The following is a 16,386-nucleotide window of genomic DNA, read 5'->3' as shown; positions in this document are numbered from 1 at the left end:
TAAGTGGTGGACAACCCGGTGGACACAAACCCATCTCTAACGGGTGATGGATACACGTACAATCCTCGAGCAAGGGCGGTCCGCACGGAGGGGGAGGGAAAATATTTTGCAACCGGCCAACCGAACCAATCCATCGTGCCGTGATGAAATATTCAAATAGCTTTGAAAAATGTGCACATTCGTGTGTTTATAGTTTACCACTTTGTATTTCGACGTGTGCCTTATTTGGCATTTTGTTTTCCATATCGTTGTAAAATGGCAAAAAGTCGACCTTCCAAACCAGCTCGCCTGTTCCTATCATCTGAATGGCCGGTTTTAAGCCGTTTCAAGGACGGACTCACCCTTTTCTCCAATACCCCTCCGGGGGGGAATACTTTCACCTATGCTTCTCGCAACAATTTGCAGGTGGATGACCAATACGACCAAACAAACGTAATCATGTATTGGTGCATCTGTTTATTAGCTATTACGAAAATCCAGCGCGAGCGCGAGAGGCCCTTGGGGGGAACGAAGGGACTGGTGTTTATGCGTGTTTTCATGCGTAACAAATACGTTCTTCTGCACAGGCTTTGGTCTTCTGCGGGGAGGAAAAAAGGGAAAAGAAAAAAACCACCCCCCAAACGTGTAGTTTTGCCTTGGGTGAGTTTTTATTTTTCCCTTTGTTTTTTTGCCCACACACCTTTCCTCACTCCCGTCCGGCATCGTGCAAACACCAGCCTTAATCTCCTTCCCTTATAGCGAAATAGGAAAGCATGGAAATAAATCACCCCTCTGGCCCCTATGCCCTGGCGGGCTCGGAAGGAATCAATTTCCACCGCAAATGGTCAGTTTTAGTCAATGGACAGCGATTACTTGGGTGTGCCTTTTTTTTTCTTCCCCGGTCCTCGTCCGTTCATCTCTGGTTTTTGCAAACCTTTCGCGAGTCATTGAACTAAGAAGTGTTGAAAATTGGTATTAAAGGCAGAGAGGTATGAAATTCAATTACTTTCCAATAACCACACATAATTCGCGCACGTAATTGAAATGGGAAAGCAAAACAGTGGGAGTTTCATCTAGTTCAAGTTACTCATTAAACAGAAAAAACTGAACTGAATTGTATAAAAATGTTATTTGGCTCATGACAAACTCGTGTGCCGTAGATAGATGAATACCCAGCTTTTGAATATCGATTTTTTCCGCCTTTAACCTTCCTCCACATGAAAATGTCCCGAATGACTCATGGAAAACTGCAAAGTTTCCTTCCTACCTACGCATACAACCGTACACCACACTGCAAAGAATCATTAAACCAGCTAACCCTACCAATAAACATCCCTTCCGGGGGCGGCGGAACTAATTTTTATTTTGCCCCTTTGTAGTTCCTAATCAGATATAAGCGAACGTTATCAGCCCTGGACGCTTTTGGGGAACAAAATCAATAATGAACAAACATGACGGAAACCCGGTGGTGGTGATGCCGTGGATGAAAAGCGACCTCTAGAACAAAAATGTTGCTGGTGGCCTTTTGCAATCCGAGCCTGGTTCGACAAGGTTTCGATTGGTGTAGTTTTTATTGGTTTCCGTTTTATCAACTTTTGCTTATCATTCGCGCTGCGGCCCGACGCCGAAAGCTAGGCGCTGTCAATCATGGACGTTTTCGGCCAGCGAGCGAGTGATAAGATAAATCGAAATGACCGGAAGGTTTTTCGTTTCGTTGCCATTGACTGAGTCCCGGCGTTGCCCAGCGTTGGTTAACCAAAACAACAAAGTCTATCAAGGGGGGGATCAAATAAAACCATTTTCCGTAGCACCAAACCAAACAAGCCTTGGTTGGGAAATTTGGCCTCAATGGAAACCGAAGGAAGGTAAAACTGGGGGAGCCACAAAAAAATATTAAAAAGCTTTACCGGCATTCCGGAAGTAGGTACAGCGCCGGCAAACAAACGAACCTCATCAACCCAAACGAGTAGGCGCTGAGAAAAAAGCTGTCAAAAGTTCATAGACACACACGCGTCCAAAGGGGAATAGAAAAAAAAAGCTGAATCGAATATTGTTCAGGCAGCAGCAAAAAACAAAAATAGGCAATAATTCAGCCAACGGGTGGAAAACTCCGGGTTCGGCCGAGGGAAAACACAACAACAACAACAAGTGCCTGTCAAACGGATCACAACAGAGCAATCCTCTCGATGTTCGGCCCATTCAAAACGGAGAGAGAAAGAGATTAACAAAAGTCGGAAAAAAGCGAAAAAGAGAGAGATGAATGGAAGCCCGCGGAAAGCGTTCGCTGAAGCGATGGAAAACCCAGCGTGCCGAGAGTTCAAACAACTCTTTCGCGGTCCCCTGCCTTCAGGTATCTCCTACATCCACCCCGCGTCATCCCTCACATGTTGCAACCCGAACACGGGATCCAAACATTTGCATCATGGCGGTATGGCAAGTTCAGCGCACTGCTGGATTGAATAGCCAACAGTCCATGGGCTAGTTTTTCCAGCGGCCAGAGAAATTTCGTCTGTTTTCCATCCTCGAAAAGGGCTTTGTTTTGTTCTAGTCTTGTTGGACAAAACACATCCAAACACGCTATCTCTTCAAACTGCTGCCCGATCTCGGGGATTTGGTCTCGTTTTGGCGAAAAAAGAAAAATGGTGATCCAGAGCTCGAGTCAGGTGGCGGCGGACGAGCGATACTCATCACATCCACTCCACTTCTTCACCCGCACCCGCCAACCATCCGTCGCGTGTGCAGACACCATCATCATGGCTTGCTTTCCGCCTCCAAAACAGAACCCTTTGGTTCTCGATATCACCCTTCCGTCCCGCTTTTGCGCACGCCCGGTGGCTTTGCCGTGCGTACGCAGGCGCACCAACCGTCCCTTCTCCCAGTCCTCACTGCTAGCGCCTTTCCATAGTCTGGTCGGCTGCTGCGATGGACTCCTCTTCTAGCCAATTCCGGTACCACATTGCGTTGCGTCGGGTGCATTGTTCTCTACTACAGGGCCCTCTCTTCCTCTTTGGCCCTCCTTCAAACGACCCCTTCCGCAGCAGCTTTCGTTTCGGTTCTTTGCTCTCTGCGCACCTGGACACCGGAGTTTCTCGCATCTCGTTCTAGCCATACTCGTACACTCTTCTTCTGAACCAAGTGCTGGGGCTGCTGCTGCTCAACCGGATTTAAAATTGAAGCAAGGTGAAGGAGCTTCTAAAGCCTACAACATCAACAGCACGAACCAGCCTCCCTATCTTCTCCCTATTTCTTCCAGTCTGCCTACTTCGATCCGTTGAGCCTACTTGAGCCCATTCCCAGAGCGTTTCTTCATCGGGAGGTAGTTTTCACACCGCAGCAGTCCCGGCGGGGGCAATATTTTCCTCCGACATTTTCCCATACCCATCATAAACCGGGGAGGAAATGGGTAGCACCAGCGCTCTCTCTAATAAAAGGTCGCATTTAAAACAAGTGCACAGCACGTTCGACAGCATTAGCAAAAGACAACGGTGTCTTTGACATTGAGAGACTGAAAAGAAGAAATCATAACGGAAACTGGCAATCGGCTGCAGCCCCATGGGCTTGATGGCTGATGAGGAAGAAACCTTTCTATTCTTTTGGCTTCTTAATTCCTTTCTTCCTACTGACTTTCCGCCATCAGCGACCGAGAGTGCGTCGTTGCGCATGCATGCGATTAATCAAGTTTTCACTCGTCCAGAACAGCACCACACACGTATGCATCCATGCACAAAGAGGCCTGCACAAAACATACACACATGCACAAACACAAAACCGGACAGAGGAAAGGACACTTACGCGTTCGGCACTTACAACACACGCTGAGTGGATTATTTCACTGACGTCCTTTAGAACGCGGACACTTTTTCGATTTCTCCGCCACCGATGCCACCTTCCATATGGCGTTCAAGAGGATTTTCCGCGTAACGCAACACACGCTGGCAATTTCAATCTTGCCGAGACCTTCGACTGCACAAGAATCTTGCTTTTAATTTTATTTTCCGCACCACGCACCAGATGAAGAGAAGCACTCTCGCTCTTCACTTTGCGTCACTTCACAAGGCAATTACTTGGTCGAAAAACAAAAAACTGAAAACCCGTGGTTCACGTTCTCGTATGGAAATCGATCTGGTACGGACAGTAGTGCGTCTGTTCGCAAATAAAAAGAACCTGTCTCGTCTTCTTCTCTTCTGGACAGGATTGACAATTTAAACACTTCTCTCGGGAGGCGCGCTTGGGTACTGGACCGGAGAACTGGAACTGGAAACTGACCGGTTTCGTGGAAGGATTCCGCAACGCCGCCGTGATACAAGAGCAAAAGAGCGCGCCGTCCGAATGCTGGAGAGCGGGATGCTTTTAATAATCCAATAAAATAAGCATTGGGAACGAGCCAGCCAGCCGGTCGCAGCGGTCACCAGGGCTAGCGAGCCGCGTGTGCAAGCTCTCCCTCGGAGCCGGAATGGCGACCACGGTTACAGTTCGCCCTCGGAGAATGCAACATCCACCACAAACAGCGGTCACAGAATCCGTTCTCTTGGACGATGGGAAGACGAAGATGTCACTGATTTGTGTTAGTTTGGAAGAGCATCCAATCTCTCGTATTGTGTTCCCATGCGCCGCTACGATCCGCAGCACAACGACGAGCTGACACGACTGACACGCGCAACGTCTACGTCGGACGTGGGTCGTGGGACGTAAATATTTTTTTGTTTCGTTCAAAGTACAGATGTTTTCGCAGGTAGCTTTCGTACTCCACGGGTATGTTGACTTTTCGTGACTTGACACAACCTTACCAAAGGCGTTCGAGTTTTTTTTTCAAACGTATTTACTATTTCATATCATCGGGAAACTACCGAATTCCTGTGAAAAATCCTGTGAAAAAAAAAATGAAGTAAAATTACCTGTGCAAAATCCTAATTTTTCATCGCAATATGATGTAATAAACTTTATGGTTCGAGGGATTCGCATGACAAACACGACTGACTAGGAGAGCGAAACAAACCTTATAATACATAAACCTTGGTTACCTAGCGGAAGGTTGTTTGACGGCTGTCAAACCGGCCGTAGAAATGTGTTTTGATTGAATAACGCGAATGTAAAGAGTTTTGTACAGAAAATCAAGTGTTTTTCTCAAATTTTGAATTAAGTACATTACTATTCAAGCATGAATCAAGCAGAAGTGACAAAGCTGATGTCGCAGTTGCGAATAGCCGTCGCGCCGCGACATCGCAATCTTAAAAACATCGATGGACCCGAGGGCCGGTTAGATAAATTGCGCAAAACGGTGACGGCACTGGTGAAACACGAGCGAATCGAGCTGAACTATCAACGGGCGGACGAGGCACGAGGGTATGCCGAGCGGTTGATCTCCGATGCGATACGCCGCGGAGATTGCCACAAGCCGACGATGGAGATGGCCGATTTTTGGCTGCTGGAGAAACAGCTGGTACACAAACTTTTCAAGGTGCTGGTGCCGCGTTTCGAGGAGTACAAGGTGTCCGCGACAAGGATGTACAAAGCGCCAAAGGAATATCCGGGTTGGTATCGCAAGCGTGCCGTCTTGGAGCTGCGTGGAAACCCTTACCCTTCGCTACTACCGAACCAGTCCAACAACCGCAACCTCCTACACAACGTACTGATGGACGAGGCGAAGAAAGACTATCGAAGGGAAAAGTATGCCGAAATAGCGGGACAAATCGGTAATGATACACCATTGGATGCAGGCCAGTCGGTTGCGGGACAAGCTACCGAAAGCAAGGAACAACCAAAAGCTTCCAAAGAACAAGTTTAGGTTCTGTGTAAATAGGATTATGCCATTTGTTTAGATTAAAGTAGAAACCAATAAATATCACAAAGTGCAACAAAATAAGAGATAAATTCCTCTTCTAGACAATACACTCATTGTTTATTAAATAAGTGTTCTTAATCCGGTAAGCTGGTCGTTTTAATTGCATAGTTTAACTAGGTTCTCCCAATCGTAAGAAATAATCTAATGAGATTAATTCCAAGGGCCAAATTAGTGCTTAAACGCTTGTAACGATGTAATGATAATTTCATGAGATATTATTCCAATTACAGTTGGTCCCCGCAGTACGCGATACTCGATATACGCGAATTCGCAATACGCGATTTTTTAAAACTGACAGCTCTTAGCGTTGCTCGAGTTCTGATTAGTCAATTTTACTTTGTTTTGGTAGAATGAAGTTTTTAATATGCATTTTTTAACAGAGATATAACTATGCAATAAAAAAAATGGAACACTTTGGATAAAATTTGGATAACAGTTTGGAAACAGTTATTTGGATAAAAGATATGTTAAATAAGCGGTTCCCTCTCAGTGCCAACTCTTCAATATAAGGTATAAACGATATGGCAGAGGAAATCCGCAATACGCGAAAATTCGATATACGCTATTGCGTTCGGTCCCAAACATTCGCGTACTGCGGGGACCAACTGTACTCCTAATTAATGCCAGATTTCTCCGAATGAAATGTATTATATTTTTAAATTTAAATTTGCATATCATTCCTCCGACGTTACAGTAAATGTTGTAGTATGATGCATGATGAGACGATGCTTCTTTAACAGACATCGTTACTTGCTGTTTTATATCCTGTTCGACAAACATAGTGACGACAAACAAAGCATAAAAGTATCATGTTTATAACCAACATTTTTATGTTTTTGGTCATTTGTCGACACAAGGATGTTCATTCACTACAGACTTGAACAATGTATGTTCGGAAGACAGACAATTTAACAAACGACTGATCTTAGAGCCCTATACCCCGGAAGAGGAAGAGGAGTCCTTCGTTTACTACCCGACCGGACTATTTACTCAATCTTCTCGCTGGAATATAGAAACGGTTCCGTCACGGAATCAGTTTACATACATCCTGCTTCAACAACACGTACCAAAACCGGCGCCTGCAATTGATATCTGTTGTACAGGGCAGCATGCTTGGAAATGGTCAATATCATGCATTTACGTACGTCCAGGACCAGCATGAGTGTTATGTGGTTCACTGTGACGCCAACAAGACTAGACGTTGACGACCACAATGTGTGGTTGTAATGTTCGTGGGCGGATTTTGGGAATATTAACCATAAACATAAATTACGCATAAATGAACTTCACCAAGATAGAGACGTGTTGCAGAAAGATGTTGGTTATGAAAGTGATTTTAGTTTCCTTTACATGTTCAAAACTCACAAAAAACTACAATATATAAGCGTCGAACAAAAACAAAATAAAATTTATTGATCCATTCTTATTCCACAAAAAAGTGAAGCACCTTCCATATGATTAAAATAAAAATTATCTCTCTAGTATTTTAATGAAAGCTCCTCGCAGTGGTTTCAAAGTTAAATCGGCCTTAAGTTGCAGTTCATTTTCTTGCTTGCACGGCATCAGACGATAGTTTGCCAGCAGCTTCACCAAGATCGTTTTCATCTCCAACATGGCATAGCGCTGTCCAATGCAGCTTCTTATTCCGGCACTAAACGGCAGGTAACTGAAGGTGGTCTTTCCATCCTCATTCTCAAAACGTTCTGGCAGGAAACGATCGGGTTCCGGATACTGATCGGGGTCATTGTGCATGATGTAAATGTTTATCATAACCTCCGTTCCGGCCGGAATAGCCACACCATCAACAATCATATCGCCTGCTGAAGTTCTTCCTATTAACGGAATCGAAGGATTCATCCGAAGCGTTTCTTTAATCACCATTTCCATGTACTTGAGCTGCTGCAGAGACGCATGCGTAATGGTGGCCGATCGGACATTCCCGTCAGCTCCATAAACGGACACTATTTCATCGTAGAGCTTCTGCTGGATGGTCGGGTTACGTGACAGATAATACAAGGCGAAACTGACGCAAGACGTGATCGTCTCGTGACCGGCGAACATGAAAGTATTCACTTCACCGCGAATATCCTCATCCGGCAAAGGTTCACCATCGTAGCGTGTCTGAAGTAGAAGATCTAGGAACGTCATCTTCATAGAACGATTCCCTTCAATCGACTCTAGAGCGGCATTATCATTTTGCTTTCGCTCCTGGATTACTGTATCCATGAAGTTGTTAAGCACTTTCACTATTTCCTTCTGACGCTTACCCGCTTTTGTCAAGGAGTAGATAAAGTTGTTACTTACAAACGGATTAAAGATTCTTTTATGAACGATGTCTATCATTCTGTTTGGGGAACGAATGCAGAACATTAAAATCAAACAAGAAATGGTACTCTAATAATCTTTGACTTTTACTTACGCCTCTGAAGCTTCAACAAACTGAACTTTCGGATTCGACTGGCATTGGAGCTGAATTCCCATTGCAGTTTCGCTAATAACGTCCATCGTGCAATACCTCAATGGAAAGTGGACATCAAATTCTGGCCCTCCAACATGGCTGCGCAGTTTCTCTACCAACGTGTCCGTCTGAGCAACCATGGTGAGAATGAAATCGTTCAACATTTTGTAATGGAACGCTGGGTTAATGATCTTTCTGCGGGTACTCCAACGCGATCCGTCCAGTATAACGCTGCTGTGCCCTAGCCACGGTGTCAGAAATTTATAGAAGCTAGTTTTCTTGACATTCCGTGTCTGCATGACTTGTTCTATCACACGTGGATCGGTCGTGAGCAGCTTAAATTCGTTGCCAAGTTCCTGGAGTAGTAAATTTTTGCCATACTGACGGTGAAACTTGGTCAGGGTACGCAGGATCCCATCAGGCGTAGAGTCGCGAAACAGAAATGCACTTCCAAGCAGAGGCAACGAAGGCACGGCACGGAAATTTGGTAGCTTTTTCAGAAGGGTTTTCACATCACGATGTTTTCTAGTAATTTTTAGCACTATAACAATAGCTGTAGTGATACAAAAGAAGAAAAACAAGTTTATCATCATCATGATCGTATGCACTTGTATGGAAAATTGTTCGAACTCGTTGGAAGATCAGACAGTACTGATGAGCCCAGAGCAATGGGTGCCGCTTTCGAACAAAGAAATTATACTTATCTGAGAAAAGGTTACAGTGGTGCAGGCCAGCTGGGGGTTATCACCACCAGAACACGGTAGTGAATTAAACAATGAATTAAGTTAAGCAATTGGACCGTTTCATTATTTCGGAACTCAAACACATTCAATTATTTAAACATGTGCACATGTGCAAAATTGAAATACATTATCTATCAGTACTGAAATTTATTATTCAGAACGCTATAGTTATTCGATTGGGCGATTTAGTTAGTTTTTCTAAGGATGCTCAAACATAATGTACCATCCACTAATCTATCTTTCCAGTATTTGCATAAAAGCTCCCTTCAATGGTTTCAAAGTAAGATCGGATTTAAATTGCAATTCGTTTTCTTGCTTGCACGACAACATGCGGTAGTTGGCCAACAGCTTTATCAAGATCGTTTTCATCTCCAACGTGGCAAAACGCTGTCCAACGCAGCTTCGTATTCCGGCACTAAACGGCAAGTAACTGAAGGTGGTCTTTCCATCCTCATTCTCAAAACGTTCCGGCAGGAAACGATCAGGTTCCGGATATTGATCGGGATCATTGTGCATGATGTAAATGTTTATCAGAACCTCCGTCTCTGCCGGTATGACAACCCCATTCACAGTCATGTCCCCTGCCGATGTTCGCCCAATGAACGGCACCGAAGGACTCATACGAAGCGTTTCTTTAATCACCATTTCCATGTACTTGAGCTGCTGCAGAGACGCATGCGTAATGGTGGCCGATCGGACATTCCCGTCAGCTCCATAAACGGACACTATTTCATCGTAGAGCTTCTGCTGGATGGTCGGGTTACGTGACAGATAATACAAGGCAAAACTGACGCAAGACGTGATCGTCTCGTGACCGGCGAACATGAAAGTATTCACTTCACCGCGAATCTCCTCATCCGGCATCGGTTCACCATCGTAGCGTGTCTGAAGTAGAAGATCTAGGAACGTCATCCTCGTAGAACGATTCCCTTCAATCGACTCTAGAGCGGCATTATCATTATGCTTTCGCTCCTGGATTACTGTATCCATGAAGTTGTTAAGCACTTTCACTATTTCCTTCTGACGCTGACCCGCTTTTGTGAAGGAGTAGATGAAGTTGCTTCTCATCAGTGGATTAAAGATTCTTTTATGTACTAAGTCAAGAAATCTGGAAAGGCACATTCATTAAATTTATCAACTTGTCATACTATCACGAACACCTTGTACTTTTACTTACTCATCTGTAGCCTCAACGTGCTGTACGTTTGGGTTCAGCTGACTTTGTAACTTAATGCCCAACGCGGTTTCGTAGATAACGTCCATCGTGCAGTACCTCACCGGTAAGTAAATATCAAAGTCAGATCCACCAACATTGCCGCGTAGCTTTTCTACCAGCACGTCGGCTTGTGCAACCATCGTGAGTATAAAATCGTTCAACATTTTGTAATGGAAGACAGGGCTAATGATCTTCCTGCGAGTTAACCAGCGCTCTCCGTCCAGTGAAACACTACTGTTGCCTATCCATGGGCTCAAAAATCTATAAAGTTTAGTTTTCTTGATATTTCGGGTCTGCATAACTTGTTCTATCACTCGTGGATCGATAGTGAGCAGCTTGAATTCGTTACCAAGTTCCTGTAATAGCAAATTTTTGCCATATTGACGATGAAACTTGGTCATCGTACGTACGATTCCATCAGGAGTTGTGTCTCGAAATAGAAGTGCACTTCCAAGCAGCGGCAACGAAGGTACGGCCCGGAAATTGGGTAGTTTTTTCAACAGATTTGCCACTTCACGACACTTGATGGTAACTTTTAGCACGATCGCAAGCGCTGCAGTTACGCAGAACAAAATAAAGAAGGAGATCACCATTATATCTGCGAGGTTCTACTTCTCTACCTAATCTGCCTTACTGGTTGTTTGAATCATCTGGAGGTTAGGATACAACTGATGCACTCCGTGTGCTGTGTACTGTATTTTATTCGTGATACAGTGTTTGAATAATCATTTGGTGAGGATCACTCATGTGATCGTAACATAATGGTCCGTTTTTCTAATTTAAATTTTATGTTCCACGAATCTTCGTTTTTATTACTTTGATACGCTGAAAGCAAATGCACCGAGATTGCAGCAGGTTTAAGGTTACGTTACGAATATAAAAGTTCTTTCTATCGTCATCCTTCTCGAGACATTGAATGTGTAAGGGGTGAAAGAGGCCACCCGGCTCAAAGCCTCTATAAAATATATTTACTACTACTTTTACTACATTGAATGTGTGTTTGCGGGGTAGCGTGGGTCTGGGTAGCGTTAAATTTTATGGGCCTTCAGAATGATTTTGTCATTTGTTTATTTTTATTTCTGGTGTTTATATGATTGGCATGCGTCATGCATGAAAATATGCTCCTCAAATACTGGGAGCACATAGCGTTTTACAAATTCATTCGAGTACACCTGGATCATTTTTGACTAACTGATAAGGCTGAGCACCTCTTAACATGTATAGCACTTACCGGTTATCATTATCTTGACTTCTGTCGTTCAGATTATCTCATTACCGAGCAACAATTTTCACAAATGCTCCTTTTACGGGTTTCAGCGTCATATCCGTTTTGATGCGAAGTGAATTGCTTTCCTCGCATGGCAACAACCGATAGTTGGCCAGCAGCTTCACGAGGATGGTTTTGATTTCCAACATTGCATACCGCTGACCGATACAGTTTCGTGAACCCACACTAAACGGTATGTAGCTGTAAGGTTGTCTCTGTGCTGTGGCATCGTCGCTAAACCGTTCCGGATCGAAGCGTTCCGGTTCGGGATAGAGCTTGGGATCATTATGCAGCGCGTAGATAATGATTCCAAAGTCGATGCCGGCTGGAATTGTTGCACCATCGATTACCATATCTCCAACCGATCGACGACCGATGATCGGAACGGATGGATTCATGCGCAGGGTCTCCTTGATGATCATCTCGAGGTACTTTAGCTCTTGCAGTGTTCCATAGGTAAGTTCTGCCCGCTTTGCATCGGGTCCAACTAGCTCCTGAATCTCGTCGTACGCTTTTTGTTGAATTTCGGGATTGCGGGACAGGTGGTATGCGGCAAAGCTGATGCACGAAGTTGTTGTGTCGTGTCCTGCGAACATGAACGTGTCAACCTCCTCCCGGATGTCGTTATTAGACAACGGTTTGCCTTCGACCGAGACGTTCAGCAAAAGATCCAGCAAGGTCATACGACGCTTTCCGTACACGTCCGATTCCTCGATTTTCTCCTGGGCACGCTGTTGCTCTCGCTCATCCTCCAGTTGCTTCTTACGTTCGCTAATCACCCGATCGGCAAAACCGTGCACCACCTTTAGTAGCTTCTTCTGCCGCCGGTAAGCTTCGGTGAACAGGAATGTCCACTTAAACTCACGGCCAAGTGAGAAGAGTCGCTTCAAAATGATGTCCGAGATCCTGGAATAGAAATTGCTATAAATACTCCTACTCCTTAACATTCAACAATAATGTTACTTACTCTTTAACAGACTGAACGTACTCCGCGTTTGGATGCTGCTGCGTGTTCAACTTGACACCCATCGCCGATTCCGAGATGATGTCCAGTGCGCAGTATGTAACGTATTCGTAAATATCAAAATTTGGGCCGCCCGCATGCGCCGTCAGCTTATCGATGAACACGTCCGCCTGATGGTTCATGATGACGAGGAAGTCTTCGAGAATTTTAAAGTGAAACGTTGGCGTGATGATTTTTCTACGCTGAGCCCATTTGGCGCCGGTGGACACGACTAGTCCCGTGCCGAGCCATGGCACCATAAAGTCGTAGATGATCGTTTTCTCGATCGTACGCGCTTGCACCACCTGCTCGATTACCTTGGGGTCGGTAATCTGGATGGCAGGTTGATTGAACAGACCCTCGGTGAACAAATTGCGTCCGTAACGACGATGGAACCCGGTAAAGGTGGCAAAAATGCCTTCCGGAGTGGGATCTTTAAAGTGGTACGACGTGCCCAGCAAGGGCAGGGACGGTACGGCGTCAAAGTGCGGGAGGAGTTTTTTCAATCGAGCAATGGTAGCTCTATTTCGCAACACGGTTACCACTACCCATGAGATGCCGATGGCAAAGGCGGTGGCCAGAACTTGAAGCAGCATCGCGGCTACCGTGTATTTAATCGTTTGTTTTGATGGAACACTGAAAATGAATCAATCTGCAGAGTGATGTAATTCCTTTCGCGTACACACTTTTCGACTTTTTTTCTACCACTCAAACACAAACTGGAACGCGGCACCTGTTTACTGTGCGTCTTGGAAGCAACAACTGATTCCGCGGGTGGCCAAGACCCTGAATGTTATGCTCGCGATCAATCTCGAGTCGTACGAGTGTGTGTCCTATCGCGGATACTCCCCTTGAACCGGTTGGAAGATTTGGGGCTTTTTTCTGTGTACGTGTGACATCGCCGCATGACTTTGTTTTGAAGAGCTCCATAACATGGAATAAGATTAGATTGCGAATTAAATAGTCACGCGAGAATGGCGTGGAGTATGACTTAACAGAAGCTGAATCGGCTACTCACTTCCGGACGATACACTGGAAGAACGAAGGTTGAACACCAACCCCATTGAACATTAAAATATCTTCCATACGTTGCTTATCATCCCAACCCTGAGATTGAGAAGTTTATCGATACATTTTTCATTTTTTTTGTGAGATAATATTGACATAAATATGCAATAAGACATACCTTATTCAAAAATGCAATATGCTAATGTGTTCCAGAAAATATAGAACATCCTATGCTGGAAGTTTCCAAGCAGGATCTATTTTGACACACCTACCTACACAAAGCACAACAATTCACATTTGAATCCATCTACGGAAAACGGATATCCTCGTTCTGATTTAAATTCACAAACTTTTGTACACTTCCTGTGAGCATTTGTTGAGAACAGGAAAGAAGGCAAAATAATACAATCTGCCTCAGTCATATCGTAGCGATGTGTGATTGGAAATGCACAGGACTTTAGAAATTGGAAAAAATGGAAGGATTGGAAAATACACTCTGTTCAGTGTGAAATTGAAATGATAACAAAGCGGTGAAACGATTGATATGATTCACCGAGTGATTGTAAGGTAATTTCTTCAACTGCTATTGTATTTTCCATAGCCATGCTTTTGACGCTGCTAAGTTAGGATACTCAAATTCTTCAATATTCTTTTCAAAAATGTTTATCAATCTACGCAAAGACTCATGGGAAATCATAATTTTCAAATTTAATAAATGTCTTTCGCTTCCGCTTTCCCTCTTTTTATCATGTCTTGCTGTTCTCATCGGTGTTGCTGCCTCGGTTATTTTGATGAATGTTTTATTTATTAGATCATCCGATTCGCGTGATTTGTTAGGCATTCCAGCATACGAAGCTCCAAAGATGCTTCCATAGATTACATAAAAAAGGCGTAGGATGGTAAATCAATAATCGTTTCGCGAAACCATCACGATGGTGTTGGTGCCTCGCAGCTTTATGTATTTATGCGCTCGAAAAGAGGAAGGAAAAGATTGCAAAAGATTTGTATTGTTCCAGCGAAGAGGAAGGGCTACCAACGTCTGCAACGTTCGACATTCGTGGATAATTTCACCGGAAATAGATAAACAAGGAAAGCAATCAATTTGTGCTCGGTTCCGAGCCTATCTTGCCGACACGAAGCCACCCTGAAATCCCACTCGTAACCTGCTAGGATCCAAGGGAATCATTCCAAGCGCAAGGTCATCGTACAGTTACTTGTTTCGTAAGTTGAATATCATTCGTTATCCAAATGTATTCTTCCATCGTTGTGGACTCGGTCCAAGTGACTACGTCATCGTTAACATCTTCCGGAGAACGGTTGGGATAACTTAAGCATTAAATAGCCTACATGAGTCCAACACGAGAGAGCCCATGTTGCACGTTGAATTTATTACAATTATTTATCGAACAGTCGAAAGTCGGAGCTCGCAAACAAAGGCCTCCCGGTACAAGATTTAGATGCAGCTAGAAATAGTCCTGCGACGAGGAAGCAGCAACTGACAGGCAGTAAAGTTGAGTCCGAAGTCTATGATGAATGCCTACACGGCACTGGAATGGTGTCCTAGCACCAGCCCAGGTGTCGGTATCTTTCCGGTTATCAGGTATCTCGAACCCGCTATCCCTTTCGAACCCACCACCCTTCGTTAGGGCCCATCTTCCATAAGCTGATTGCGGAACTCTCAGCCACATTGCTATTGATGCCGCCATCGGCAGCCGAGGCGAAGCTTTGATTATAATTTATAACATCAACCACCAATATTTCGAGAAAACAAAGCATTCCCGGCATTACGATGGCGTAGCTTGGGCACCATTATGTCCTTGGTCGACGCTCCTGGTGACTGTTTGCCAAGATGGTAGCGTGGGTTTCCTTTGGCGATCAGGTGGCTTTTCGATGTCTGTGTGTGTGTACGCTCTCGTAAATCAGGATCTTCTCCGCCAGTAAAACCGTGGCCGACGCGGCCGTGGTACGTTGTTTATGTTTGATTTATTTGTCCAAAGGATGATGGTTAAATTTTCCCAAGAGCGAGGAAAAGGTAAGGTACCGCCTTTCTCGAAGGTGATTGTCTTCGATCATCCCTGACAAGTTTGGGTAGGCAATTTATGCAGCCAAAGCACGACACCTTGGCTCTGGGCACGTGGCACTCTCGAAACGGTACGGTAACCTAGCGACTTATCCCGGTGAATAATCGTGCTCTGGAACGGCATAGCCATTAGGTCAGTTCGATACGGCTGCAAATGAAGGGTTACTTTGATCGATAGGGGGCCATAAACCAAGTGGAGTGGCAAAAACTGGCGATTAGAAAGGGCTCGAACGGTCAGCGTAAATCATGGCAGGCGAGCAATACCCGGAAGGTGTTTTGCGATAATTTTAAAATTTATGCTGTCCAAGTTGAAATTGCCAACGGAAGCGGGATTTTCTACCTTTGCATTTTAAAAGATAAAGAAGAAAGTGTTTGGTAATGTTGTACTTTTTATTTTTAGCTTTCAAAAATCAAATTTTAAAGAGAACAATTTCGAAAAATACCGTCGCGATAGACCTAGTACATTCCAAAATAAAAATAGGTCCAACATCTTTTGTGTAGCATGAGAGGGAAATTAATTTTCTGGCAGTTTCTCGGTGTCTTTATCCTGTAACCTTCTGGAACCGTTTGCATACAGGTTGAGAGCTCGGATACCAATCGAAATTTGTCTCCATTTGATGTCATATTAAATGTGTACGTAGAGCCCATTTTTCCGCCCATTCGTGGATACCAAAGTACATTTGAAGGATACTTACTTCTTCTCGGTACGTTGGTAACACCTTTATTTAGAGGTGTTTACAGTTTACAGCAGCCAATGCTGAACGAAGAGGTGTACACCCCATGGAAACCC

The 16,386-nt window shown here is 44.5% G+C and overlaps 5 protein-coding genes across 6 annotated transcripts in view; 1 reads left to right on the top strand and 4 right to left on the bottom strand.

Annotated features, from left to right (window-relative positions):
• Positions 1-4,554, bottom strand: part of LOC131259760 (AF4/FMR2 family member lilli) — a 55,609-nt gene extending 51,055 nt beyond the window's left edge. Inside the window, exon 1 of one of the 2 annotated variants that reach the window (XM_058261337.1) lies at positions 3,772-4,554. The gene's annotated coding sequence lies outside the window, so the exon portion shown is untranslated. The remainder of the gene's footprint in view (positions 1-3,771) is intronic. The other variant, XM_058261339.1, reaches the window with a different exon arrangement.
• Positions 4,555-5,045: 491 nt separating this feature from the next.
• Positions 5,046-5,870, top strand: LOC131258418 (large ribosomal subunit protein bL17m). The gene has a single exon (XM_058259732.1). It carries the CDS (start codon positions 5,138-5,140, stop codon positions 5,762-5,764), a length of 627 nt encoding a protein of 208 aa, XP_058115715.1. The 5' UTR covers positions 5,046-5,137; the 3' UTR covers positions 5,765-5,870.
• A 1,421-nt stretch (positions 5,871-7,291) lies between these two features.
• LOC131260305 (cytochrome P450 4d2-like) lies at positions 7,292-8,875 on the bottom strand. Its single transcript, XM_058262001.1, has 2 exons — positions 8,241-8,875; positions 7,292-8,165 (listed from the first exon to the last, which is right to left on the bottom strand). The coding sequence occupies exons 1-2, from the start codon at positions 8,873-8,875 to the stop codon at positions 7,292-7,294; spliced, it is 1,509 nt and encodes a 502-aa protein (XP_058117984.1).
• A 381-nt stretch (positions 8,876-9,256) lies between these two features.
• Positions 9,257-10,831, bottom strand: LOC131260302 (cytochrome P450 4d2-like). The gene is made up of 2 exons (XM_058261999.1): positions 10,200-10,831; positions 9,257-10,130 (listed from the first exon to the last, which is right to left on the bottom strand). The coding sequence occupies exons 1-2, from the start codon at positions 10,829-10,831 to the stop codon at positions 9,257-9,259; spliced, it is 1,506 nt and encodes a 501-aa protein (XP_058117982.1).
• Positions 10,832-11,324: 493 nt separating this feature from the next.
• On the bottom strand, positions 11,325-13,244 carry LOC131261169 (cytochrome P450 4d2-like). The gene is made up of 2 exons (XM_058263117.1): positions 12,473-13,244; positions 11,325-12,411 (listed from the first exon to the last, which is right to left on the bottom strand). Exons 1-2 carry the CDS (start codon positions 13,102-13,104, stop codon positions 11,511-11,513), a joined length of 1,533 nt encoding a protein of 510 aa, XP_058119100.1. The 5' UTR covers positions 13,105-13,244; the 3' UTR covers positions 11,325-11,510.
• Positions 13,245-16,386: the final 3,142 nt, after the last annotated feature.

Source organism: Anopheles coustani, chromosome 3, assembly GCF_943734705.1.
Source record: "Anopheles coustani chromosome 3, idAnoCousDA_361_x.2, whole genome shotgun sequence".
Lineage (NCBI taxonomy): Eukaryota > Metazoa > Arthropoda > Insecta > Diptera > Culicidae > Anopheles > Anopheles coustani.
Note: the sequence above shows the minus strand (reverse complement) of the source record. Positions and strands in the feature narration are given on the sequence as shown.

Bases quoted from the DNA above. Each gene is read 5' to 3' on its own strand.
- LOC131258418 (XM_058259732.1), top strand. From the start codon at position 5,138: ATGAATCAAGCAGAAGTGACAAAGCTGATGTCGCAGTTGCGAATAGCC.
- LOC131260305 (XM_058262001.1), bottom strand. From the start codon at position 8,875: ATGATGATGATAAACTTGTTTTTCTTCTTTTGTATCACTACAGCTATT. The intron at 8,166-8,240 runs GTAAGTAAAAGT...TTCCCCAAACAG, and splicing joins TTTGTTGAAGCTTCAGAGGC to AATGATAGACATCGTTCATA.
- LOC131260302 (XM_058261999.1), bottom strand. From the start codon at position 10,831: ATGGTGATCTCCTTCTTTATTTTGTTCTGCGTAACTGCAGCGCTTGCG. The intron at 10,131-10,199 runs GTAAGTAAAAGT...GTGCCTTTCCAG, and splicing joins CACGTTGAGGCTACAGATGA to ATTTCTTGACTTAGTACATA.
- LOC131261169 (XM_058263117.1), bottom strand. From the start codon at position 13,104: ATGCTGCTTCAAGTTCTGGCCACCGCCTTTGCCATCGGCATCTCATGG. The intron at 12,412-12,472 runs GTAAGTAACATT...TTTCTATTCCAG, and splicing joins TACGTTCAGTCTGTTAAAGA to GATCTCGGACATCATTTTGA.